Source organism: Psammomys obesus, unplaced genomic scaffold, assembly GCF_907164565.1.
Source record: "Psammomys obesus unplaced genomic scaffold, mPsaObe1.curated_primary_1811, whole genome shotgun sequence".
In the NCBI taxonomy this organism is placed as follows: Eukaryota; Metazoa; Chordata; class Mammalia; order Rodentia; family Muridae; genus Psammomys; species Psammomys obesus.
This window is the reverse complement of record NW_026585504.1, coordinates 9,643,233-9,669,780: the sequence shown is the minus strand read 5'-3', so window position 1 is coordinate 9,669,780 and position 26,548 is coordinate 9,643,233. Positions and strand designations below refer to the sequence as shown.

Here is a 26,548-nt window from a genome sequence, read left to right as displayed (position 1 = left end):
TCAGAGGCTGAGAGAAGCTGGTTTGAATTAGTCAACTTGGAGAGGCATTTGAGCCAGAAGAGCTGAACTGAATGGGCCAGCCAGAGTTCAGAAAGAGCAAGAAAGGGTGAGTTTATTCAGCAGTAAGTCTCAAAGGCTGAAAACATCCTAGGCCTAGATTAGAGTGTACAGAAGCTAGAGGCTTCCAGGACTAAACCTAGGTTAGAAGACAGAGGCAATAAGCCACCCAGACAACAATTACATCAGGTAAGTAAATACTTTTACATCCATGAAATTAACTCACAGTAATTGTTCTTGTCTGCAAAGATCTAACAAGATGGAGCCTGTCAATATTCTGTTGTGGATAGGGAAAGATCACAATGCCCCAACTTTCTCTGCAGATTTATAGGAAGTTGGTGATTGCGGGGAGAGAAAGATATTTTCTTCATTGGTGTAGCTATTACCAGATGTTCATGCCCCTCTTAACAAACCTCTCACCCAGGCTCCTGCAAGCAAGCCTAGTTAAACATAGTGAGGTTCTCTCTCTCTCTCTCTCATTCTATGAGAGAAATGTAGAGTACAATCAGAGTGTAGTCAAGTGTGGAGATAACAGAGCACGAGTTATGACATCATTGAGTCATAGTTAAATATTAGGTTAGTTTGGCCCTATGGCAGGGTCTGTTAGTGTAGATTAACTTGACTTTCTGGCAGGGTTTGCTAGTGTCAGCTAGGAATAACTACTTCTAGGAAGTAAGTTAAAATTCTTAACTTAATTTCACCTTGTGAACAAAAATGAATACTGAATACAAAATATCTTCAGATGTGTTACAAAGAGCAGGCCTCAACAAGGCTGGTTTTGTTGATCAGGTGACAAGTTATGGGGAACAATTTGATAGAGAAAGAGGCCCCAGAATGACCCATCTTTTGTGCTTGCTTAGCATAATTCAGATCCTCAGAGCTTAATTCTCTCTCTCTCTCTCTGAAGCTCACATCTAAGTCACACAGCTCACAATAGCCCCTTCACCGTCAGAGAGGCTTTTTCTGGAGTAGATGCAAAGACCCACTGCCAAACACTAGGCGGAGCCTGGGCAACACCCCTGAGGATGGAGAGGAAGGACTGGAGGAACCAGAGGAGTCAAGGACACCATCCATGAGAATATGACCCACAAAATCAACTAAGCAGGGCTCATAGGGGCTCTAAGAGACTGAAGCAACAATCACGGAGCCTGTAGTGTCTGCACTAGGGTCTCTGCATATATGTTATGGTTGTGGCACGTGGTATTCTTCTGGGACTCATAACAATGGGAGTGGAGCCATCTCTGACTCTTTTGCTGCTCTTGGAACCCTTTTCCTCCTTCAGGGTGGCTTAGCCCAGCCTTGATAGGAGGGTTTACGCTTAGTCTTATTGCATCTCGTCATGCCGTGTTTGGCTGAGATCACTGGGAGGCCTGCCCTTTTCTGACGGGAACTGGAGGAACAGTGGATCTGGGGGAGGCGGGGAGGGACTGGGAAAAGTGGGGAGCCGTGATGTGAGGGAGTCGCACAGCTCACTGACGTTACTCAGAGACCGCTGAGAGAACCAGAGAGAACACTGCAGACCAGTGTTTCTGAACTGACAGCACCTAGGAGCTTCTTAATGCAAAGCCTTGCCCCTCCCCGACATCCTCAGACCAAACCTGGGAGTTGTCCCATCGCCATACACAGGCTCACACCTGAGAAGCACTGCCTCAGCAAGGCACTTCCCAAACTTACCTGTGCCCTGAAATCACCTGGGGCCAGGCTGACCCTTTCAAAACCTAGTGAGTTTAACAGTGCTCTCCCAAATTGCTGTACGTTAGCATCACCTGGGAGAGCTAACAAACCCCCAAAGCCCAGGCCCAGCCCATAGCGACTAGCCCGATATTTCAGGGAAAGCAGGCGTCAGTTTTCTTTTAAGATTTAATTTTTAATTGTCTGTCTGTCTGTGTGTGTGTGTGAGTTTATGTTCCTGAGGAAGCCAGAGGTGTCTGGTCCCCTGGAGCTGGAGTTCCAGGAAATTACAAACCTCCTGACGTGGGTACTGGTAGCTAACGGAACTCTGGTCTTCTGCAAGAGTAGAACATGCTTTTATCCACTGAGGTGTGTGTTCAGCCCCAAAATCAATGGGGTTTGTTATTGTTGTTTTTTTAAAGTTTTTCAATGTGTGTTTTTCTGCTTCTGGGATATCTCACTCAGGATGATCTTTTCTAGTTCCCACCAGTTGCCTGCAAATTTCATGATTTCCTTGTTTTTAATTGTTGAGTAGTATTCCGTTGTGTAAATGTACCACAATTTCTGTATCCATTCCTCAACTGAGGGACTTCTGGGTTGTTTCCAGATTCTGGCTATTACAAATAAAGTTGCTACGAACATGGTTGAGCAAATGTCCTTTTTGTGTACTTGAGCCTCTTTTGGATATATGCCTAGGAGTGGTATAGCTGGATCTTGAGGTAGCACTATTCCCAATTGTGTGAGAAAGCACCAGACTGATTTCCAAAGTGGTTGTACAAGTTTACATTCCCACCAGCAATGGAGGAGGGTTCCCCTTTCTCCACATCCTCTCCAGCATGTGTTGTCACTGGAGTTTTTGATCTTAGCCATTCTGATGGGTGTAAGGTGAAATCTCAGGGTCGTTTTGATTTGCATTTCCCTGATGACTAAGGATGTTGAGCATTTCTTTAAGTGTTTCTCTGCCATTTGATATTCCTCTATTGAGAGTTCACTGTTTAGCTCTGTGCCCTATTTTTTTTTAATTGGATTACTTGATTTGTTGCTGTTTAACTTCTTGAGTTCTTTATATATTCCTGATATTAGTCCTCTGTCAGATATAGGGTTGGAAAAGACATACATTGCATATACTCACTTATAAGTGGATATTAGACATATAATACAGGATAATAATACTAAAATCTGTACACCTAAAGAAGCTAAGCAAGGAGGAGGACCCTGAGTAAGATGATCAATCTTCATTCAGAAAGACAAATGGAATAGACATCGGAAGAAGGTGGAAACAAGGAACAAGACAGGATCCTACCACAGAGGGCCTCTACCCAGCAGGGTATTAAAGCAGATGCTGAGACTCATAGCCAAACATTGGGCAGAGTGCAGGGAATTTTAATGAAAGAAGGGGGAGATAGGAAGACTTGGAAGGGTCTGGAGCTCCACAAGGAGAACAACAGAACCAAAAAATCTGGGCACAGGGCTCTTTTCTGAGACTGATACTCCAACCAAGGACCATTCATAGATAACCTAGAACCCCTGCACAGATGTAGCCCATGGCAGCTCAGAGTCCAAGTGGGCTCCCTAGTAAGGGAAACAGAGGCTGTCTCTGACATGAACTCAGTGGCTGGCTCTTTGATCACATCCCCCTGAGAAGAGGGCAGCCTTGCCAGGCCACAGTGCAGCCTGATGAGACCTGATAGGCTAGGGTCAGATGGAAGAGGAGGAAGACCCCCTCTATCAGTGGACTGCGGAAGGGGCATGGGAGGCAATAAGGGACAGAGGGAGGGCAGGATTGGGAGGTGATGAGGGAGGAGGCTACAGCTAGGATACAAAGTGAATAAATTATAATAAATTTAAAAAGAAAAGAAAAGTTTTCAAAACAGGGTCTCTCTATGTAGCCTTTGCTGTCCTGGAACTCACTCTGTAGACCAGGCTAGCCACAAACTCACGGAGATCTGTCTGCCTCTGCCTTTTGAGCACTGGGATCACAGGTGTACGCTACCCATGCCCAGCTGTTGTCTTGTTTCTAAGACTTTCCCATAGGTAATTGCAAGACAGTTTATAAATGAAGACACCTCTGCCTCAGGTCACACAGCTCTCCATGCACAAAGTGGAAACTACAGGGTTAACTGAGAATTAACAAACTGCTGGCCCTAGCATAGAGGTGCATGTCTTTAATCCCAGCGCTGGGGAGACAGAGGCAAGAGGATCTCTGTGAGTTTGAGGCCAGCCTGGTCTGCAGAGCGAGTTCCAGGACAGCCAGAGCTACATAAAAAGCCCCTGTATCAAATAACAGGCTGCGTTCCTTGCTTGCTGCCAAGGTACTCTCCAATTCAGCTTTCTCAGAACTGAATGAAAATCTTCAGCTTTCTGAAAAGCAGGATCGGGCATTGCACGCCCAGCACATGGCTTGCTCAGTCACCGATGTTTTGGGTGCCGATTAAGACGGACTATGCTTTTTTTCAGATATAAGCACGATTTATTTCTAGGACGCATTTCACATTACAAGCTTAACAGGGCAGCGCTCACTGTCTCAGCCCCTTCTAGCCAACAGGCCCCTGCAACCCTCTGGAGCCCGGGGGCTTAAACTCCCCCATTACAGTCCATTGTAGGTCATGGACGCCCCTGTGAGGCTATGATCCAAAGTATGGACCTGCTCCGCTCAAGATGCACACACACACACATAAGCACACAAGCTGCACACAATTCTGAGGGGTTCACAAACTCCCTGAAGCACATCTTGGCATTCTGACCGAAGACTCCCGTCTACACTATGGCCTGCAGAGGGCAGCAGGGCAGCTGGAGGGCACACTGAGAGCTGCATTCGGGAAAGCTGGGCACGCTGTAGAACTTGATCAGCTTTTTGAAGGCGCTCTTCTTCATCATCATCATTTCTTCGGAAAACCCGGAAAAGATCCTGGCCCGGAAGGAGCCCCCGTTCTTCATTGCACCGTCTGTGGGGAGCGACTTCTGAGCGCTCACGGGCACGCTGTTGCAGCTGAGGGACCTCACAGTCTTCTTCTTGTTCTGCACCGACAGGTAACTGAACAGGAAGGAAGACAGCTTGTGCTTGGTGGCATCCGGGGCCTCCTCTTCCGAAAAGCACTCGTCAAGGGGATCACAGCCGCCTTCCCTTCTCACCAGACTAGCCCCCGGCTGCTGCGGCTGCTTGATGATCTTCCGGGCCTGAGCTGGGTCATCCCCTCCCTCGTTGACAGACTCCAGGGATAACCCAGTGCTTGGGTCCCTGGAGGCCCTGCTCGGTGGGATTAGGTTCTTGGCTCGAGGGCTCGGCTGGGAAGTGCAGTGCTGGCTCAGGACCAGGTGAGCAGCATCTCGGATGAGGTTCCAATCCCTCAGGATATCATCCTTGGTGGTGAACTGGGACGTCACTGTGAAACGGATGATCAGCTTGTCCTGGATAGTAGCAGGAATGAGGAAGAGCTGGCCAGTTTTGGTTATTTCCTTTAAGACACTTTCCGTGAGACAGTTAGGACCCTATATGAAGAACAAGAGTTGGATTCTATGTCATGGCACCTGTAGGCGCTCCCTGAAGCCCAGCATTTACTGGTCTAAGAGACTCATTACCCATTCACCTCTGGTAGAGAAGCACCTTTCTCAGAGAGCCATGAAAGAGTGCATTACCTTAAGACGGAAAACCACCAAACCAAGGTGCCTCTTGGCAGGAATTTCAAAGAAAGGGTCATTTCTGACCAGAGATTCAAAGTATTTAGCCATTTCTGTACCCTGGAATTGTAAACATGGAGAAAACTGTGGTTAATAGGCAACAACCAAACTACATGCACTTTTGCCACTGTTTAGCAACTTCGACCGGTGACCCAGATGAATGCTGACACCTGTGTGGCCTCTGCCTGCCTGCCTGCCTTCCTCGTTCGAGCTCGCTCATATGCAAGTTGGCAAAACCCTACTGTTTCAGTTCTGTCACACCCACCCAGAGACCTTGTGTCTCAAAGTCCTCTTTCAGCTTAGCCCCAGAACGCAAAAGATGCATGCTTTATATATAACTCAGCAATCAGTCTCCTGTTCTGGCTTCTCAGCTTCTCCATGGGCCAAGGGAGCCAGCAAGGGCCCAACTCAGTGAGCCGGCGCAGAAAGCAGAGCAGACTGTGGGCTGAGCCATAGCCCTGCCTCAAAAGTATCTGCTGCCTTCCCTCACCTCACCACACTCTTCACACTCCATGGCGCAAAGGCGTTTCCATCCCTTGCTCCTGACAGTTCACGGGGAGCCTGTGTTTTGCATAGTGTTCCCACCTATGCCTTCAAGGGCAGGGGTGAGGCTTGCATGCAGGTAATAGGTGCAATTTCTTCTTGGGGTGGTGAAACGTTCCGGAAATAGCAATACTCCCTTGCTATTGAACATAGGTAATATCACATTGTACACTAAAACAGAGTTGTTTTATATGCTGTGCGTATTTATCATCCAAAGCTTTCATATCTTGTTGATCTTGTACAAAGCTTATATGATCTTTTAAATTTTCCTGTGGTTTTCTTGGGTTTTACTTTCACATAAGATTTTTTTTTTTTTTTTTTTAATAAAGGACGAGGCTGGCGATCTGCTAGCCCACTGGGCATAAAATTCTGAGTTCAATCAACAACTCCTGAGGCATGGGGAGGTTGTGGCAGGAGGACCAGAAGTTTGAGGTTGCCAGGAGTGGCGGTACTTAATGGTCTTTAATGCCAGCACTTAGGAGGCAGAGGTGGTCAGGTGTGTGTGTGTGTGTGTGTGTGTGTGTGTGTTCAAGGCTGATCTGGCCTGTCTGTTGAGTCCCAGACTTGCCAGGACTACACAGTGAGACCAATGGGTCAATGGTGGGGTTGGGGGGATAATTATGACCTAGAGATTCCAGCCTAACCCCAGCCTGGGTTATTTTTCTCTCACAGTCTCTGCTAAGTGATTTTTATGGGCTGAAACTCCCACCTGGCCCTCTGTTTCAGAAGACAAGCGCTTCAGCTGCCATCCTTGACAGTGAGGAGATGGTGCCATTTGGACCAACCTCTGTCTGCTCCACTTTCTCTCTCTACCGTCTATTTCAAGTTCTTAGCTGTGACCCCGTGAACTTTTCTTTTGCTTTCTCTTTCTTGAGAAAGGCTCTCCCTTATCCCAGACTGTCTCAGACTCACTATGCAGCCAAGGATGACCTTGAAGCACTGATCCCTCTGCCTCCACCAGGAGAGGTTGAGGCAGGACTGGAGGGCCAGATAGTGGGCTCTGTGCATGGCGAGCAAGCCATCCACCCACCAGTGAGCTACACCCTCGCTTGATCCCCAAGAAGCTTTCGTCTGCAAGGGAAAACACAGTGACTGTTCCCCAGCTCTCCAGTGTCTTTATGATTCAGTTCTGACCTGGTTATGGTTCTTTCCTGTCACTCCTTCCCTGCAGGCCCGTTTCCACTACCTGCCCTGTGAAAAAGCTCTATGTCCCACCCTGGCATCTGGTGCAGGCCCCTCGGAGCCCACCTTCTTCAGCATCCCCACTTTCTAAAAGCCAGGGGAGGGTGGTTCTCCCGAGATTCGGTGGCAGAAGGTAGGTCTCCCGGTTGCAAAGACTTCTCCTCCTGCCACATGCTCTTCCCTTTCATGAGGCAAGCTGATTCCAAGACAGAACAGAGGCCAAGGGAGAGAAGCACACACTGCAGGTGGTGTGCTCACTACAGACCCCAGCAAAAGGGACAAGAGCAGCACCGCCAACCCGTGTTGGCACGCCATTCACCAGGGAGCCGTGACTGCCATGGGCCATCTTAGAACCACTACTTCTTGAAACATTTCAAAAAAAGAAAAATTCGAGCTGTGTCCCTGTGTTCACATACTGTCATTGTGTTACAATGACAGGGTCCAGTAGCTACAACAGAGACTGGAAGAACCACAAGGATCCACACACACACACACGAAAAAAAAAATCAAAAAACAAAGCAAAAAAAAAAAACCCAAAATACATCTGACCTTCTGGCTGTTTACAAAAGTTTTCCATTCACCTACAGGTGATGGGAGATGGCTGATGATAGACAGCTCATTGTCTTTAGAAGGAAAAATCCGTGGTCATGGTGCAATCCAGTGGACAAGTACTGAAAAGAGGCTTGAAGGTTTGAGACAAGCTCAGACTACACCAAGGAAGGAAGGAAGGAAGGGAGGGAGGGAGGGAGGGAGGGAAGGAAGGAAGGAAGGAAGGAAGGAAGGAAGGAAGGAAGGAGAAAAAGAGAGAGAGAGAAGGAAGAAATGGAGGACTACTTAATTGCCAGGCTCTATGCTAAAATCTGTGTGTGTCGCATCTCATTTAACCTTTGAGAATGGCATTACCGCATCATTTTGTAGGTCCAAGAAAGCAAATACAGGAAGATTAATCTGCCCAAAGTCACCGAAGGGTAAAACTAAAATTCAAATCTCTAAAGCACCACTCTGTAGCATAGAAATGTTTCACACACACTGGCTTCAAGAGCTCAGCACAGTTCATGGCAGCCAGAACGATACAGGAGAAAGGGCTTGTAACTGGGAGGGCTGCAGTACAGTCCCGGGACTTTCACACTTGAGCAAAGTCGTTACTGTTGTGAGCCTCACCTGACGACTATAATGAAGAGCATATGGACTCTTTGAAGTGCTGTGCAAGTGATATTTCCATCATAGGCAACTTAAAGAGATAAATCAGCTCTCTGTCCTCACCACCGCAGGGCTTTGCTCCCTGGCCCTTCAAGTGTGCTTTGCCTGGTGAGCCTGGGCATGCCACAGAGGCAGAAGATGGGGAGCACTCAGAGAGACCTTCTCAGCAGGTAATTGGGATGGGGGTGGAGGGCGCAGCTGGAAACTGGGTTTGGAGTTTGGAGGAGTGTGTGGAATACCCAAACTAAGGTGAGGGCCGATGAGAACAAGGCAGACCCAGAGAGCTGGCTGGTATAGTCAAATAGGGAAGTGAGGGCGCTCCAGGGCCAGCCAAAGGCAGTGTTAGGAACGTTGACCTATAGTTGAATACCCAATCCCAAGCTGCAGGCAAAAGAAAGTCCCATGGCCTCCATAGCCTCTGTTCCACCCACTACCTTCCAATCCTAAGTCTGACGCTAGAGGAAGGGCAGGAAGGGCCTAAGGTGCCTTAGGACACTAAGTGACAACTGCTCATTGGCCAGTCCAGGTACTACCTTCACCATTTCTCTTTGTTCTGGTTTGTTGAAGAAATAAGGAATTTCCCTAAGAGAAAGGTGTAAGGGCAAAGATGTGACGCAGAGAAAAGTCTCGCCTCTGAGTCAACCCTGCTGTTGAGAAATGCTGCTGGGCTGAGCTCTCAGCTTGGCGTCTATTCCTTGAGCAACATGAGTGTCACAATCACTTAACTCTGAGTAGCTTCACTAGCACAATAACTGTGTGGTTGCTAAATTGAACTGGAAAAGTCATGTACCAGGAGGTTCTCACTAGGTATCTGTGGGGCAGGGCTGTATGGAGGGCTGGCTGCAAGAGGGGAAATCTAGGTTTCAGACATCACCATAATAGTGAGCAGAACTTTCAACCAGCTGTGACAATCAGGGTATCTCTCCACACCCCTAACCCGCCCCCACACCCACCCCCAAAAAAGTTATGGCCCTATTGTGCCCATACACGCTGCCCTTTGACCTACTTTCACTTTCTGCAAAATAGGCTTTTGAGTTCTCAGTTCTCAAAGACAGCAACGGGAAACACTCGGGGAAGTGATAGAACAAGGAAATGCCAAAAGCTCAGAGGAAGCTGCGCTTGGTGTTGACTGCTTAGAAGACAAACAACGTGAGCTACAAATCACAGACGGCCCACTGGGATCACGTGGTGCTCAGCACGCCTCTAGATAACCAACAGTCAAATCCCAGAGGCCCCTACGTGTCCTACCGCTTGAGCCAGACACCAAAGATCCCCGGGGGCAGATTTGGAAACCCAGGACAAGTCCTCCTTCCGTTAAGATGCAAAGCATCATGGGCTCGGTCCCATGGCCCTCACACAACGTACGTGTCTGACGTGGGCTTGAAGATTCTTCACCCCGAAGGACCGAATCACGAACCAGAGCTTAATGGAGCGAAAGCGCCGGCTCAGAGGGATCTGCCAGTGCTAGAAACAAAAAAACACAGAGCTCGCGGTTAGAAGCAAGGCGCCCACTCCCTTGGGCTCCCTTCACTCTATGGGTTGCTTGCCCAGCCCTCCTGGGACCAATGGTGTCGTCATGACTCCCAAAGCTGTTGCTAAGGAGCAAACCATGCCGAGCTTATCTGGGCGGTACCTCACAGATAGACAAGACAAGGGTGACTTCATGTGAACCGCTGCGTTCAGTATTTCATCCCAGCCTAGACCCGAGGCAGGTTCCCTGACTAGCAGAAATTAAAGTTCTGTGTCTGTCCTCAGCATGGGTAGTGGCTTAAAGTACAGCTCAGCCTCTGGGGCCTGACAGACTTGAGTTTCCCGCTAGCTCTGCCTGGTCAATTACCCTGTGTGATTTTGGCAGGGCTACCTCACAGGCACGCAAATGACCTAGCAAAGGCACTTCCCGGGAAAGTGGATGCAAAAACTCAGAGAAAGTTGTCCAGTCAGTCTAGGCCGTTTAGGTGATGAGCTCAAATCACTTGTGTGTCTCCGCCATGCGCCAAGATAGTGGGTCCTGATTTAACCTTGCTGCCACCTACTGGCTTTTGCCTGTGAGATTCTTGTAGCCTCAGATGCACCACCCGAGCTTTCAGATTGCAGAAGGGAATGTGTGAACCCTTGTCTCAGACTGAAATTGATGTTTGTCCCGGTGCCAAATTCAACAGAGCTTAAAGTTCAAAACTGCAGTTACCACACATCTGAAAATTCCCAATCCAAACTCTTGGATCTGAAAACACGGCAAATGGTTTGGGGGACATTTGCAGTTGTCCTAATGAGCAACATGGCTTCTCCCAAGCTCTCCCTCAAATGTCAGAAAGCCTCCACCACAACTCCTGCTTCCTAAAAATGTTTCATCCTGTCGAACATTCATCTGCCTCTCTCTATGGAGTTGCAAGTCTTCACTGATGTCCTCATCTTTACGAATCACTCTGGTTTCCCAGGCCAGACACAGCTGGCACATTACCTAGTATCAAGGACAATATGTTCCCTTCAACAGAGCACTGAGCTCCCAGGCACAGTGACACACACCTTTGATCCCAGCACTGGAGAGGCAGAGGCAGGCCGACCATTATGAGTTCTACCTGTGGAGTTCCAGACAGCCAGGACTGTCTGGACCCTGTCAAAAGAGAGGGCAATCTTCAATTTCAAGAACATGCCCAGTGGAGGGCCACAAGGACGTCTGTCAGCCAGCAGAGGGCACCAAAACCTTAGGAAAGTACAAGATCCTTGCCGCAGCCTGCCCTACCCTTGTCCTAAGAGCGTTTAGCAGCATGAATGGGTGCTGAGAGCTCCCTCTAAGGTCCTGGTTTCGAGATGACTGTGGTAAACTGACCAGAAAATTACTAGGGAGAGACAGGGAGCATCTTGGCTGTGTTCTCCTCCAATCGCCACTCCTCCTCCTCCTCCTCCTCCTCCTCCTCCTCCTCCTCCTCCTCCTCCTCCTCTCTCAGCTAACACCACACCATATGGATCCAGAGACTGTCTTAACCAGTTTCTGCAGGGTCGGGAAGTTCAGGCTCATAGACTGGCATGGAACTTCCTTAACTAGAAATGTGTCCCAGAATCCACTGTGTCTTCTCCCTGCTGTTGGTGCTCTCTGCCATTGGGGGGATACAGAATAAAGTGCAGGGAAATTTTGCTGACGACAGAGACACTAGCCCTGACTCCGGATCCGGAGGCTCCTTCCCCATATTAAGTACCTGAAACACTGTAACGCTTCTATCTCCTCTCAGAGCATGGCTAGGCTTCTACTAAAAACTGTAGCCCCTCAGGCCCAAAGAAGATTGGAGCAGCCATGAGGGCCTCAGTATTACGACAAAGAGAGCAGCCTCATTGCTCTAGGAATTTCCTCATATGCTTGAAAATTATATCCACTAGATTGCACAGTGATGCCATGATGGAAGCTTCCCAAAGCAGCAAAGAAAGGCATCCCCAGAGATCCAGCTGTTTCTGAGGAAACATCATTAGTGGCCCTCAGACCACACCGAGGCTTAACTGAGTCACGAGCACACCCCCACCCCAGGCTAGAACCACACAGACCTTCAAGAATACAGCAGGCGCTCAGTGGGCAGAGCGCTTGCTTAGCATGCAGGAGGCCCTCGTTTGATCCCCAGCACTGTGTACACTGGCATGTATACACTGGCATACCCTGTGATCCCAACATTTGGGAGGTGGAGTCAGGATCAGAAGTTCCAAGTCCAACAAGACTCCTAGAATCGTAGGCATTATTTCAAAGTCAGGACTGACTGGCAGATGTAGAGTTTAATTATGGAGGGTTTTTTTTTCCATTTAATTATTATTATTATTTTTTTTTTTTTTGGAAAACCGACCAGAAAGGGCATGAGAGGTCATCTATCTTTAAGTCCTAAAGAATGCCTCCCCACCCCCCAATACTGTTAGCTTACTATCTGCAACTCTAAAACCTTCCTAGACCTCAAGAAAATATCCTCATGGGAGAATCTTCAGTGTAATGTGATGACAGCGCTACTACTGAAGAACTAAATAAAAGGAAAAGCCGCTTTGCTTGTCCAGGGAGAAAAACAAACCAGCTCTTCACCAAGGCTTCACTGACAGACTGTCACTGTATTAATTCATTCTGCTCTCACCGCAGGCTTAGAAGGCAGAACTGTTCCTGTCTCTGTTTGCAGAAAGAAAAACCTAGACAGAACCCAAGCCCTTTGTCCAAGACCACTCAGATGGGTCAGAGGAGAAGCAGGGCTTCACACACAGGCAAATCCAGCCTTGGTGCTGTGTGTCTGGCCATGTTGGAATAGTAAACCTCTGCAGCTTAACTGAAGAGCTTCCCGGTGTCTCATGCACATGATTTGTTGTGCATTTGCCACCTGGACACTGTGCTAAGTCACCCTGTTTGTTCCTGTCAAAACCTCATAGACCCCTGTATGAAGTCAGTGCCACGTTCCTAGGGACTTTCAGTAGTTTCTCAGATTACCACGGACGCCTAGAATTCCAAGCCAAGCACCCACGTTCGCCGTGCAAACCTTTCACTGGCAGCATGATGTATTCCATGCTTGTTCATCCCCCAGTCTCACCTAAAACGAGGGCTCATCTTCAAACTTGCTTCCCTAAGACATGGGACATGCTGAGAGCCTAAAAGAGTTGAGGTGTAGGCAGCCTGGAAGGCTGGAGACATCCAGAGCCTCACAGAGGACCCTAGGGTCTCATCCTCCTAACAGAACTTCTGCACGGCCTGTGTCAAGGAGAGGGACCCGAAAGCAATTTAACAAGGAGCCGCTTTCCCACCAGAGGAAATGGTCTGCACTCTCCTGCTGGGCAGTAAACCAAACCAAACCAAACAAACAAACAAACAAAAACAGCCAAAGATGGTAAAAGGGTCAGATCTACCTGTGGCGGAGAGAACACATCCCATCTGGGAGGAAAACAAACCGAAAGAATTCAGAAACTGTGATTTTTCCTAGGGTGGTTTTTTTGTTTGTTTCTTGTTTTTTTAAATATTTTCTGGATTTTATTCTGTGTGCTTGCACACAGCTTGGGAACAAAGGTATCCAGTGGCAGACTATATGATGAACTCACAGCATGCTGCCTCTTGAGGGAAGCAGCCGTGCAAAACCTCAAGTCTGCCAACAGTCCCATCTTAGAAGCCACAGGCTGCGCGCTCCTGGAAACTCACCATGAAGTCAGTGGCCGCACCGGAGTTGGCATGTCTGAGGTAGATGGGGTTCACGCTGAAGGTCTGCTGCAGCTTGTACTTGTCCTTGACCCTGTGGGTTTTCAAGCAGGTGTTAGCGGCGAGGTCTCGCCAGGGAGGGGAGGCATTTCCACGCTCAGAGCTCGGCTCACCAGAACGCAGTGCAGTCGAAGTGTACCATCATCCACTTGGAAGGATTGAAGGTGAAGGAGTCGGCATGCTCGATGCCCTGCAGGAATCCCCGGAGCTCGGGGCACAGAAAGGCCGTGCCCGCGTAAGCAGCATCGACGTGGAGCCACAGCCCCTGCCTGGCACCTGAGAAAGCAAATGCCGTCTGCTGGGGGGTGGGGGCCGTGGAGAGCTGCTACCCCCAGCCAAAAGGCACCGCGCACCTGGCCAACACCGTGGCAGGCTGCAAAGAGAAGACCTGGAAAAGGATGGCGGGCTTTGCTGAAGGAGTCACTAAGTTGTGGAGATGAGATGGCAGGTATGAAAGCGGCGAAGCTGCCTCCTAATGCGTGGGTCTTCCCCCACTGCGCGGAGGGCCACTGCGACCTTAGCCTCAACCCAGAACACCCTAGCACAAAATCCGACTGCTCTACAGCCCAGAAAACAACGTCAACACGTCTAGCAGCAGTTAGAGAGAGGTCTGCCCTTGGTGGGCTTCTCACTAGGGAATTAAGCAGTCACGTCTGGGGTTCTTCTCTGTCTTATCCATCCCGCGGTGTCTCCTGAGTTGCCCTTTTCTTCTCCAGAAGCTGTCTAAAGTACAGTCTGCTTTGAATAAATTGCAACATTACAAGTGAGAGAATGTGAAGACTTGAGTCTTCCATACTTCAGATCGTCCATGTCCCCTAAAGGTTCTCGTGTTAAAAGCTTGTTCCTCAGGGTGTCAATACTGGGTGAAACCTTTAAAGATGGAGCCTATAGGCAGGTCATTGGAGTGTAGTTCGAGGAGATGATGGGACTTTGATCTCTTCCCCTCTCTCCTTCCCTGGCTTGTGGTATGCTGTTGGTTTTTCTCTAACTTACTCCCTGGCTTGTGATGTGCTGTTGGTTACTCTCTAACTTTGGTGCCTCGTTCTGGGTCCAAAAGTGACAGGGCCAACTGATTGTAGACTGGAAACCTCCAAAACTGTGAGTTCATCACATAGTCTGCCAGTGGATACCTTTGTTTCCAAGCTGTGTGCAAGCACACAGAATAAAATGCTCTTTATAGTTTCATTATCTGAGGTATTACAGCGATGAAGAGCTGATGCTTCCAAGGACATAATGCAAAGTACAGAATTTCTGGCTTTTATCTCACCGCTAGGAAAAGCCCAACGACCCGTGCTGCTGGGGAGTGAGTCTCACGACCTTTGGTGATTTCCCTCCCTCCCACCAAAAAAGACAGATACTCACAGATGGGGCCCAGCTCTGACAGCCTGTCGAATGCACAGACTCCGGTGGTTCCTAACGTTGCACAGACCTACAGAGAATTAAAGATTCACATGACACACTGAGCCTGAACAAGACTCCCCTCGCCGACATCATCTGCCGCCTGCGCCCCCTCACACAGAACAGTGCATATTTCACGCTCTATTTTATCATAACTCGCAGTAAGAAAGCCACTTTACACAGCAACCTAGTACACACACATGTACATTTAAAATGAAAGTTTCACCGGGTGTGGTGGCGCCCATTTTTAATCCCAGCACTCAAGAGGTAGAGACAGATCAGTCTCTGTGAGTTCAAGGCTAACCAGGCCTACATAGTGAGACCCTATCTCAAATAAAATAAAATAAAATAAAATAAAATAAAATAAAATAAAATAAAATAAACCCAAAATAAAAGTTTCACAGAACAAAATATACTCTGGGTGCATAAATGCAATTGGATATTTGCCGTTTCTTTTTAGCAATGATTACAACCCATAAATATTATTTCATAACACATCAAGAAAGTGCACCTTGAGTGAGGTGTGGTGATACATGCCTTTAGTCCCAGCACTCAGGAAGCAAAGGCCAGCCTGGTCTACAAAGTGAGTTCTAGAATAGCCAGGGCTACACAGAGAAACCCCATCTCAAGAGGGGGTGAGAGGCAGGGAAGGAAGGAAGAAAGAAAAGAAAGGAAGGAAAAGAAAGGAAACACCTCATAATTTGTAAAACACTAAAGGGTACTTAAGGCATTTTCTACTTCTATTAATTTACCAGGATTCTGTCAAAATCCCTTGCTTGCTAACATTCATGCTCTAGCACTCTGATCTCAAAGATACATTCTGACTTACAAACACGGGCACCAAGCCCTGTTGCTTGTCTTCCTCAACGGCTTTCTGGAGAGCCTCGCCGCGCAGTGAGAAGTTGTCATCCACGGGCAGAAATCTGATCTTCACCAGGGAAATCAAGCCAGCCTTCTCCACTGAGGAGTGAGCCTACATGGGCCAAGGAAAGCTTCAGTCAGCAAAGGGCCACGGTGACATGAGTATGACCAGGAGTGGCCGAAGACCAAGACAGAAGGAGTTAATACCCATGCTGGAAATCTGCCTTCACTGTGGTTTCTGAAATCAATACGCAGGCTCAAACTTCCCTGAGACCCAGGATTCACAGGTATGGATGAAAATGACACAGGTACTAAGACTCCGGAGCCAAGCCCTGACATGAGGGACCTATGTCAAGCAAGTTACCTGGTCAGAGGCGTAGGCAACAAGACGAGCGTTCAGAGAGGACTCATCCGCGTCGGGCTCAGACGTTTTCATTTCCAGGATTTTGTTCTTCCGTGCTGCCAGCAGGGCGATTAAAGTGGATTCACTGACGGTGCTCTGTAGTGGAGAGGGATTGCCAAGCGTGTCAGCCTCTCTATGTCCTGTTTCCCAGTAGTGTGTGTGTGTGTGTGTATGTGATCACTATTAATAAGGAAGTGGGTCACTGCTTCCCAAAGGGCCTCCTTCCTCCAGACTCACATATGTATTCTGCATTCTGAAAGTAAGTTTGCACATAATGCCAACACCTCTCAGAGCGACTACCAAAACAAGAAAAAGAATGCTTCAGGAACAAGCAAGAGAATGTTCCATTTGCTGTGAATATGTTTGCTAGCCATGTAAAAATTACTGAAAAGAAAAAATATATACTTAGGGCTGGAAGTATATCTCGGTAGTAGAGCCCATTTTAACCTACACTCTGCCTTGTGTTTGCTCCCCATCACAAAAGAGAGAAAGAGAAAAAGATAGGGAGGGAAAAGACAGGAAAAGTTTTTCCAGTATGAAAATGGGGTTTGTATCCACAAGGACACCCCAGAGAGAGTGCGGGCTTGTGCAAGGGGCTGGTGCTTTTAGCCTGGTTGTTTTCAATAGTTCTTGTCAACTTGGTTACCATTCCCTCTGGAGACCCATTTTTGTCTACCAAATGAAGAGCATCCCCATTAAAGAAATTGCCCCTTAAGGCAGACAAGGCTGGCTGAGTTTTTCTCCAGCCATGATTGTGAGGGGCCTGGAGGACCTATCAGCTGTGTCTCAGAAACCTTTGACCTCTCTCCACTCAGCATTTACTTCGTGAAATATCCAGGTGAGCTACAGCTTATAGGATCCGCTGAAAAGCCAAGTGGGTACTGTCATGGGCAGTAGACAGTAGGTAGACATGGGTAGATCAGAACCCCAGACGATTCAGTGGTTGAACATCACGAAATAACGAGGAAGACATATCAGTGATAATCTCACCTCCTATCCGTACCACAATCTGTAGTTTACAAGACACTCCCTGTCCCATTTGATCCTCAAACACCTCTCTGAGATGGCTGTCTTAGCACTACAGATGAGGAAATGGTGTTCAGAAGGTTGTAGGAATAGCTCGAATTCAGGTGGCCGATGAACGCAGAAGAGAGAGTGGTTTGGATTTAGACATTCCTGACTTAGAATCTTATTTCTCTCACTTAGCAACTGTTATTTAAGGTCTCTGAGCTCTGTCAAGATCTTACGGTCGCGGAGTTGATGCTGTGTACCCACCAGGGCATTGGGAAGATCCGATGGAAAGCAAGCTCACCTGCTTACCTCTGCAACCTCAGTACTCAGCAGCATGATAAAGGAGGATTGCTATGAGTCGGGGGTTAGCCTTGGCTACATAGTGAATGCCAGGCTAGCCTGGGTTACAGGAAGAGATCCTGTCTCAAACAAACAACAACAAAGAAAAAAGGCAAGCAAGATGTGTACACTAGAAATTGTATTTTCCCAAATATATCCCAAGTTCTGTCTGCTCATAGGAAGCCTGAGACAAACACATTTGCCTTAAGAATGTGTTTGACTGAATCTCACTGCAAGAATAGGGGTGGAGTTCGGTTAGATAGCTAGCGGTTCCAGGAAACTTAGCAAGGCCTCCCCCTCAGAACACTGAGGGTAATTTAATTTATCTAATCCTTTTATCTGCTCTTTAGGGAAACATCATTATCTGTTTTATAGATTATAGAAGCAGGATATGGATATACTATCACAGAATTCAAGGACTCCCAAAGTTCTCCAAACCATTCCCTCAGATGTCAAGAGCAACAGCATCTTACCAATGAGCTAGGTCTGCGGCGGGGGGTGGGGGTGGGGGGGTGGGGGGGTGGCTCACAGAGCTGGGCCCTGAGCTGTTACTATTTGAAAAACAGAAGTATTTGAAGAGAGAACTAGCAAAAGACAGGGTCAGAGGTATGTCTCTCCTTACTCCGCCCTTCCTCATGCCACAGGTATAACAGACCAGCACAGAATTACAGGAGAGACATGTCAGACTGTAAGCTATGAAACCTGAGTCAAGGACACCCGGGCCCGTAATAATCAGGTGCTGAGCTCATCTGTTTCCCATAAGGGAAAGTGGTGAAGACAGTGGCACAAATGGACTGGACGCTGAAGGAGGTGCAAGCTATAATGATGCTGCAGGATGTGACAGTGAAGGGCTGAGGTGAGTGGGGAAGGAGTCGCCTTTGCTCTCTGTGTGAGACAGAAGGTCGTCATTAGAGGCACCTGCAGCACGCCGCCCCCCTGGCTGCTGGGATGGTGGTGCAGGAAGTGCTCCGGCAGCCCCAGCATGTTCGCCAGCCAGTCCATGACACTCATCTCCAGCTCTGTGCACGCTGGGCTAGAAGCCTGAAAGAAGCAAAGGACGCTCATTTGCACTGAGCACGGGCAAGGAGATGCCCCCACCAGCCCCGGAAACATCAGTGTCCCTGCCGAAATAGCGAAAAGGACTCTTGACTCTGCAGAGGAGGAGTCAAGGCCAGGGGGCCCAGGATGCATGCACCCGTTCCTCCCATGCTACCCTCCTCTTTCAGAGAGGGAAGGAATGGGGGCTTTGGATCTAAGCTGCTCTCAGTGAGGTCAGTTCTCGAGGGTTCTGTGGGAAAATAACCCAGAAACAATTGGCTTGACTTTGGCCGTCCGAGTCCCTAAAACACCCAGCTGGTATCCTAAAGCCCACGGGAAACTGTTTACTAAGGAATTACAGTGTTCTTTCCCAAGATAACGGCCCGAGTCAGACTCTCCTCAACCTCCTACTCGCTGCAAAAGTTCAAGCTTAAGAGATAAGACTGTTCCACGAGGCTTCTGGCACCTCTGAGTGGAGCTCAAGGGAAATCCCAGAACATATATCTAACTCTTCAGAGACAGAGCCCAGGGGAAGCTGTGGCCCAACGGGCATCAAAGTGCTCCATTAAGGTCACAAACTGTAGAAATAGCCAGATCTCTGCTCAGATCTCATCCGGAGTCTGTCTATGCACTGTGGATTTAGGAAGATAAACTACTTAAACCTCAAATTTCCTCATCTGTATAATGGCGCCAGTTCTCGTGATTCTACAGGATGAGATGAGATAATTTATACAAAGGCTAAGTTTTAATGATACAGCCGCCATGATATTGAATATGCTTTTATTTTCAATTAGTACTCCATTATTAGCATTCCCTTAGACACCCCATTCGTCTGCCCTGAAGCGGCACCCGCTGTGTCCCCGGGGATCAGTGGTTACAGGCATTTTTTGCTCACCCATGTGAATCCTAAGCAGTTAATGGCGTCAGCCAGCATATCTCCCAGCAGGGATGGCCAAGACGTAAGGGCCGGATAGTAGGCGTGCATGTGGGGGCTCTGCCAGTGTACCACCTAGAAGGAGAGCACACACACCACGCACACGGTTGGCCCCAGGTGGCGCACCCAGAAAGCCCCCTCTTCCTCTAGAGAACCTCTCAGGGCAAAAAGAGACAACTCTAACAGTTTTTTTCAGACAGGCAAGTAATACACTCCACAAGAATAAGGCATTTTCCTTACTCTTTTCTCTCTCTCCCTCTCCATGTATCCCTGACTGAGCTAGCTCATCAGTAGAGAACCTCTGTGCACATCAAAAAGAAATTGTGAGAAGCGAAGACTGCTGCGGTAACAGGGACATGGGACTCGACCATTAACCCCACACTGATGCCAGAAATAAGGAGGAAACAGACACTGTAAGGTCGGCTCTGGCCAGAGCTTCTATCATTTTATGGATCACTGAGGTCTCTGGGAGGAAAGGTCCCGCTGGGAGTCAGAGAGATGTGTTCTAAGCCGCCCTTGGCTTCACAGTGAGGGTAGAGTCAGGAGAGCTAAGGACAGAGAAGTGCTTGAGAGGCAAACTCTAGGCTGACCCTGAGCCCACAGTCAAGGATACAAGGACCTGGGAGGACCCTCCTCTAGGGGACCACACATACTCAGTGTCCATCTGCTCAGTGTCTGACCCATTCTCCCGTCCTGCTTCCACCTGTGTTCACCTCTGACTCCTCGTGACCTCCAAGACCTGTTGATTCTTAGGAAACTACCAACCTTTTCTTCATGAGCCTTTCCACAGCGCCTACAGCCCACACTGATCCCCTGAGCCCAAGTAACGCTGAGCCTGGATGTTTCCTCTCCTGACAACTCCCTGAGGAGCGTCTAAGTGCACCACTCTGTTCTGGGTGAACAAATTCTTGCAATCGTTGTAGCACAAACACTGTGCCACACAGGACGAGAGTCACAGTGAAGTTCAAGGACACAGGACCCACAGCTACTCTTGCCCTCAGTCGGCTAGCTCCTTGTTGACGTACTGTGAAGTTCAGGAATTTAAGCTCCAAAGCCCCATGTTTTCCTGAGTCGACTTCGAGATCCATTTTCAATTATTCTTAAAGATGATCTCAAAATATTTATACACCTCAGACCCTTACAAAACCAGAAACCTCTCCTGTGCCTCCTCATCATAAAACAAATCCTACGACTGTTAAGAAGATGAACATGAACAAGAAACTGGCCATTCTTGTAAGGTGGTAATATTAACAGGGAACTAGCCACTAGATAACAGACACACAACCTGACTTGACTCTTAGCAAACCTCTCCCTTCAATTCTCGACAAGCCGGAGACCAGCAGGCAGCTCCAACATCTCCCACCTTCCATGCTTTATCGTATTTAATTCTTGCAGCATCCCCAAGAGGTCCAAGCCTCATCCCTGCTTTATCGATGAGGAATGGAAGTGGCAGAGAGAGGTAGCATCACATAGTCCCAAACATCATCCAGGTCCCAAGGCTGCCCACTCCAGACTCCACCCACACACCCTAGCTGACCAGTACCCTGCCTTCCCTCACTGGGTTTCTCTCACCTCTCTGTCTCATATTCTTTCTTTTTAATTTTTATAATGTGTGTGTGTGTGTGTGTGTGTGTGTGTGTGTGTGTGTGTGTCCTGTGTGTGCACTTTTGAAGGTCTGAGGGAGTCTGTTCTTTCCTTCTACCACATGGGTCCCAGGGCTTGAACTAGGGTCCTCAGGCTTGCCCACAAGCTCCTTTCCTCACTAAGCTTGTTTGCTTGCCTCCTCTTTTTCTCTCATTTTCTTGAAAAGACTGGAATTAAAGCAAACTCATTTTTTTTCCTCTGTGTGTAGGAAGTAGAAGGAAAAAAAAAAAACACATCCAGTTCAATAAGAATGCAAAGGGCCAGCTACTTCCAGGCTGACCCGTAGGGCCTAGAAGATGAGATGGAAGATTGGGCCCTTATTCTCACTTTGGAAACAAAGGAAGGGTTCCACCCCCTGGCCTTATCAAGCTGCAGTTATCAGTTCTTATAAAATAATCAGATGAGACAAGCCAGAAGAGCCCTTATCAAAGCAGACAGACCTCCAAGTCCAGAAATGAGCCTCCTTGGCCACGCCCACTGGAAACTGCTTCGACTCCTTCCTCCATCAGCTGCACCAACTGTTGCTCTCAGCCTCACTCCTGACTACAGTTAGCCCCTGAGGCGATGGCGTCACACAATGAAAACTGGTGAGATAATCTTATCAGGGGACGTGGCCTTTGAAAAGTTGTACTCTTACGGACATTCCTCAAAGGTGCTTGTGAAACTGACTGCGTGGCAAGCGTGTCCTTTCTGAGTTCGAACATTTGCTCATCCTGACTCGTAGACACATCTGTCACATCTGAGATCAAAGCTGTTGGGGACTGATGGGGCCTCAAGTCAACAGGGGGAAGAGCTTTTAGAGGCACACAGCTCGAGGGGAGTGGGTGTTGCCAGGGCCAGGGGCAGTTTGGAGATTCTCGGCCACTTGCCACAGAGGTATACAAGCATGGGAGAAGCCTCTGGGGTTTAGACAGCTCAGGCTGAAATCCCAGGTCTGCCACACAGAACCTGGAGCAAAATAATGAACTTCTGTGGGCCTCAGTTTCCCGGATTGTCAAATGGGTCACTAGGAAGGTTAGACGAAACATCTCATCATGGCTGGCATATCACCTGTGTAGGGCAGGGAAGGGAACCAGGGTGATGTTATCAGGGTCACCTCAGCAGAACTACTTATTCCTGATGACTACGGATGCCCTCACAGCCCAGGGCAGTGAGCACCAGCTCAAGTCTCACGCATCAGTCAGCTTCCATCTGTTTCCAGCCCAAGCCATTGTCACCTTAGGCTGCCCCCTCTTCTGTCATGGGACATATCAGTAATGCCAGAAAAGCTCTCTCCTGCCTCCAAGAGGCAACTCTGTCACCAGACTTCCTGGTAAGGATGACACAGAGGACGGAGTGGGCTGGCTGATGGGCTCCCAGCTGCCCACGTCTTCCTGGCAGCTAGAGTGCTCCTGGGGACTTGTATTCTCCATTTTATTCCCTCCATTTGGTAAGATTTCAGAGATTGGGTAGGCGAGTCCCAGGCCCTGTCTACTGAGCTGCAGGCACTGTCCCTGATCTCTGCTCTCCTTCCTGGCTTCGCAATTGTCCCTTTACTTCAAAACAGCCTACATGACTCCATCCACTCCAGCTGACCACTCTGCTGGCCTCTGCTCCTCCCCATTGGTACCACAGTGCATCACTGGCATGAGAAACCTACTTCCAAGCAGAGACATAGCCCTCCCCTCCTACAAGATGGGCTCTTATGTCTATGTCGGAAGGTGGGAGTGAGGTGTCATCCGCCACTCTGACTCAAGTGAGAATTTCTTAGGGTACCGTCCATCCATCCCCATGTGCCCTGAAATCTGGAATCACCCTGGCAGTTGCTATTGCTCACCCCAGGCATGATGATTCGTTCAATGTCCCCAAAGATGCTGTCCCAGCTGTCTGGTTCCTCAGGAGCGCTCACAGGAAGCTGGGCTCGCAGGTACCCAGGCTGCACATTGGGAGTCACCTGCCTCTCCCGCACTGTGGTCAGGTACTGGCAGATATAATCCACCATCTCTTTTCCTGGACAGAAGCAGATGAACCAGGTCACGATTCCTTGGCCTGTCCATGCCTGTCCCTCTTGGACCCCGATATAAGACTTGGTGAAGGGAGATAGATTCGTGGGCAGTGTAGACCTGACTCCCAACAGGACCTTGAGGGTGAGGGTGTGAATGACTGACAGAAAGAGCATGTGAGAGGACAGATGAGCAAAGGGGAAACTGTACAAAGCACAAAACCTTAGCACCAAAGTGAAACATTTCTTCCCCTTCCCCTTACCTGCCCATGCATCTACTTTCCACAGTTGTCCTCTCAGAAACAGAGTAGCTATTACTTTCTTACCTGAAAGTCTCATTGCAGAGACTTGGTGGCTTTTTTTTATCCAAGACTGGCTACACATTCACACACACACACACACACTCACACTCACACTCACACACACACCACACACTCGCATGTACTATGTTGTCAGCACAGATGAAAGCTCCCACACCCAGCTATAAGAAAAGAAGAAAACATCTTGCTAGACCCATTAAATCGGCACCTTCTCATCTTTGTTCTTGGCAACATCTTCTGAGTGTGATTAAAACTGGAAGTTTACACACACACACACACACACACACACAGCGCCACATATAATTTCTGAGGCACATGAAACATGCTAAAGCACAACCAGGAACCCAAACAAGAACTTGTTAACCAACATGACACCCACAGCTCCCTGGTGCTGTTCTGCAGGGCTTGGCACATGCCTTTTATGTTCACATAACAGTACCAAATGAACGAGGAAGAGGTAAGGAAAAAAAACTGCCAAGCCACACCACTGCAGCTCAGCTATTCTTTCTCCCCTATAATTTATTCAGGGGCCTTGGTCTTCAGAGGTGTGTGTGCGCTCTCTCACATTCACTCGCTCTCCCCACCAGAAGCCCTCCCTAAACACCCCCTCCACTCCTGTGCCCTGCAAAGGAGAAAATGAGCAAAGAAGAAAAGCAACCTGACTTATTCCCCGTACATCAGCTCATGCCAAGCTCCTACGCACAGAACCAGACTTCGACAAAACTGAGGAGTCAGGGGGCTTGACTTCTTCAGCCCTCCACAGCCTTGGGCACCCAGCAGTGGTGCCCAGCGACACAAGAGAGCTGCCACTCATCCTAGGAGAGGGACAGGCTCATAGGACTGCGCGCTCCATCGCAGGACAGGGACCCTCGCTCTCAGCTAAGTGCACGGTTGGAGAGCACACACATCTACCTGCCAAGGCTGAGAGAGGTGGGGAGAGGAGAGGTCAGACTTAAGACAGGACCTTAACTTACAGCCTGACCCAGCGGCGGTGGAGACAAGACTATTACAAAATTACGAAGACGCTCAAAATTCTCTTTGGTCGCATAGGCGTTTAGAAGAACCTTCATTTTAAGCTGGTGGGTATCACAGTTAGTTACAGTTGGTTACTAAATGGAAAAAAGCAGGACCACAATCATCACGTCACAAGTGACTCTGGCGGATGTGTCCTAAAACTTCCCTTTAAGCAATTACCAGTTTCCCCTTTGCAGACAGCCAGGCTGGAAAACAGGGTAACTGTTTGGTTTTGCTTTTCATGCAAGCCTTGGAGAACACTTAGGGAGTGAACACTAAAAGAAGAATAAACTACTTCACACAGAGAAATGAACATTAAGAAGGTCTTGCTATCAAATATTTGAGACACAAACTTCTTTTTTCCTTCTTCATTAGATAACTCAGTGGATCACAAATGCAGAAGACTTATTCTGTGGGCAGGTAGAAAGGAAACGAAATGCAAGCTACAAGCAGCGTGCCTGGAAGTGGGAACATGAGAGGGAATGAGGGAATGAGGGAACGGTTTAAACTCTGATCTGCATCCCATTCAGGAGGAACAGCTGAAGCCAGCTCTCCCGAAGCAGCTGGAGCAGTCACCTGACCCCAAGAGCAGTTTTCCACAGCCTTACCCTCAGGGAAGACCCCCACTTACCCTTCACTCACCTCTAGCTCGGTATTCGTTGGGCTCCATCATCTCCCTTGGTTTGCTCCTCCTGGCAGACAGACAGAAGACACTGTGGAAGGCAGCTCTCGGCCTGGCTTCTGGTTCGCTGTCTGTGCTGGGCACTCCCTGGCAGCCAGTGCATCTCTTATTTAAAGAGTTCTCCATCCCCTACCTTAGCCCCGCCCCCATAAAGTCCCTTCCTGCTGGCTTAATTTCAGCCTCTCTTGTCCCAGTCCTTCTTGATTAGAACTCTGATCGACAGCTCCAGAGGAAACAGTGTTCTTAGTCCAGTCAGGGCACCTTGCCACCCAAGCCTCCAAGCAGCTTTAGGCAAACAAGGTAAAAGAACCCTCCATCATTTCTGCTCCTGCATTCGGAATACAGAGCCCCAGCCTAGGACAAAGCTGCTAGCGCAGGGGCCAGGATGCGGACAAGGACATTCACGATAAGTAGCACAGATGACTAGGTTGCTCCTGCCCTGGCTTCTCTCTGAGGGGAGGAAAGGGCAGGCTCCATGAAGTCCATAGCTAGCCAGGCTGAGCTCAGGGCAGATCAACAACAGGCAGGAGCTGCCAATGAATACAAACGATTTTTCTTTCCATCGCTATTTAGTACTTGTTCTGGGTGCTTGGCCTGAGCTACTGTTTAAGCTAACAGAAGGCTGACAAAGGGGAGAGAAACATATGGAAGTCCCTTCAGTTGAGGAGAGCTTGCACAGCAAGCTGAGCTGCAGAACAGAGGGGGCATTCGGTGCGGCAGAGTGCAGGAAGGTGCACGTTCTGTGAGGGGGAAGAAACGCTGCCCTGTGTCAGATGAAAATCTCTCTGGTGGTGGCAGTTATCTGCAGCCTCCTCTTCCTGAGGCAAGCAGTTGTCCTAACAGAGGTTTCTTCCTGAATGTCTCTTATGAAAGGACAGCTTTAGAGAGCCACTCCTATGCCCACGGCTTGTCGGGATAACAGGAAGGAAGCATATTAAGGGCGTGGGAAATTCTCTTTGAAGAATTTAAGTTAGCCTGGGTGACTCCATTTTGAAATGAGAAGCCATTTTGACTGGGAGCTGAATTCAGGTTCCAGGAAATATCACAGAATGTGCACTTAACAGAAAACAAAGTTAACCCTCCTAGCAACAGCCTCCAGGAAATATCACAGAATAAATACTTAATAGAAAATAGAGAGAATCTCCCTGGCAACAATCAATGAGAATCGGTTGGGAAAATTCTCCCCAACGTTCCAGATGTAGTTTAGAATAATGGCAATTGTGATTATGTAGAAGGTCACCTCGCCCCTATGGCTTTTAACCAATGCTGTAATGTCAAGGCATGAACCTCCCTGCTTGCTGTTGTGGAAACTCCTGCTTACGGTTTTTCCCTTTAAAAATCCTGCTCACCCAGGGCTCGGGGTCTCTACTGCTTTGTCAGTGAGACTTGGGT

The 26,548-nt window shown here is 48.6% G+C and overlaps 1 protein-coding gene across 1 annotated transcript; it reads right to left on the bottom strand.

The window, feature by feature from the left end:
* Positions 1-4,185: 4,185 nt before the first annotated feature.
* On the bottom strand, positions 4,186-25,246 carry Hdc (histidine decarboxylase). Its single transcript, XM_055603632.1, has 12 exons — positions 25,117-25,246; positions 22,976-23,148; positions 19,477-19,590; positions 18,462-18,584; positions 16,155-16,289; positions 15,759-15,902; positions 14,894-14,960; positions 13,645-13,807; positions 13,475-13,565; positions 9,697-9,795; positions 5,365-5,466; positions 4,186-5,217 (listed from the first exon to the last, which is right to left on the bottom strand). The coding sequence occupies exons 1-12, from the start codon at positions 25,145-25,147 to the stop codon at positions 4,486-4,488; spliced, it is 1,974 nt and encodes a 657-aa protein (XP_055459607.1). The 5' UTR covers positions 25,148-25,246; the 3' UTR covers positions 4,186-4,485.
* Positions 25,247-26,548: the final 1,302 nt, after the last annotated feature.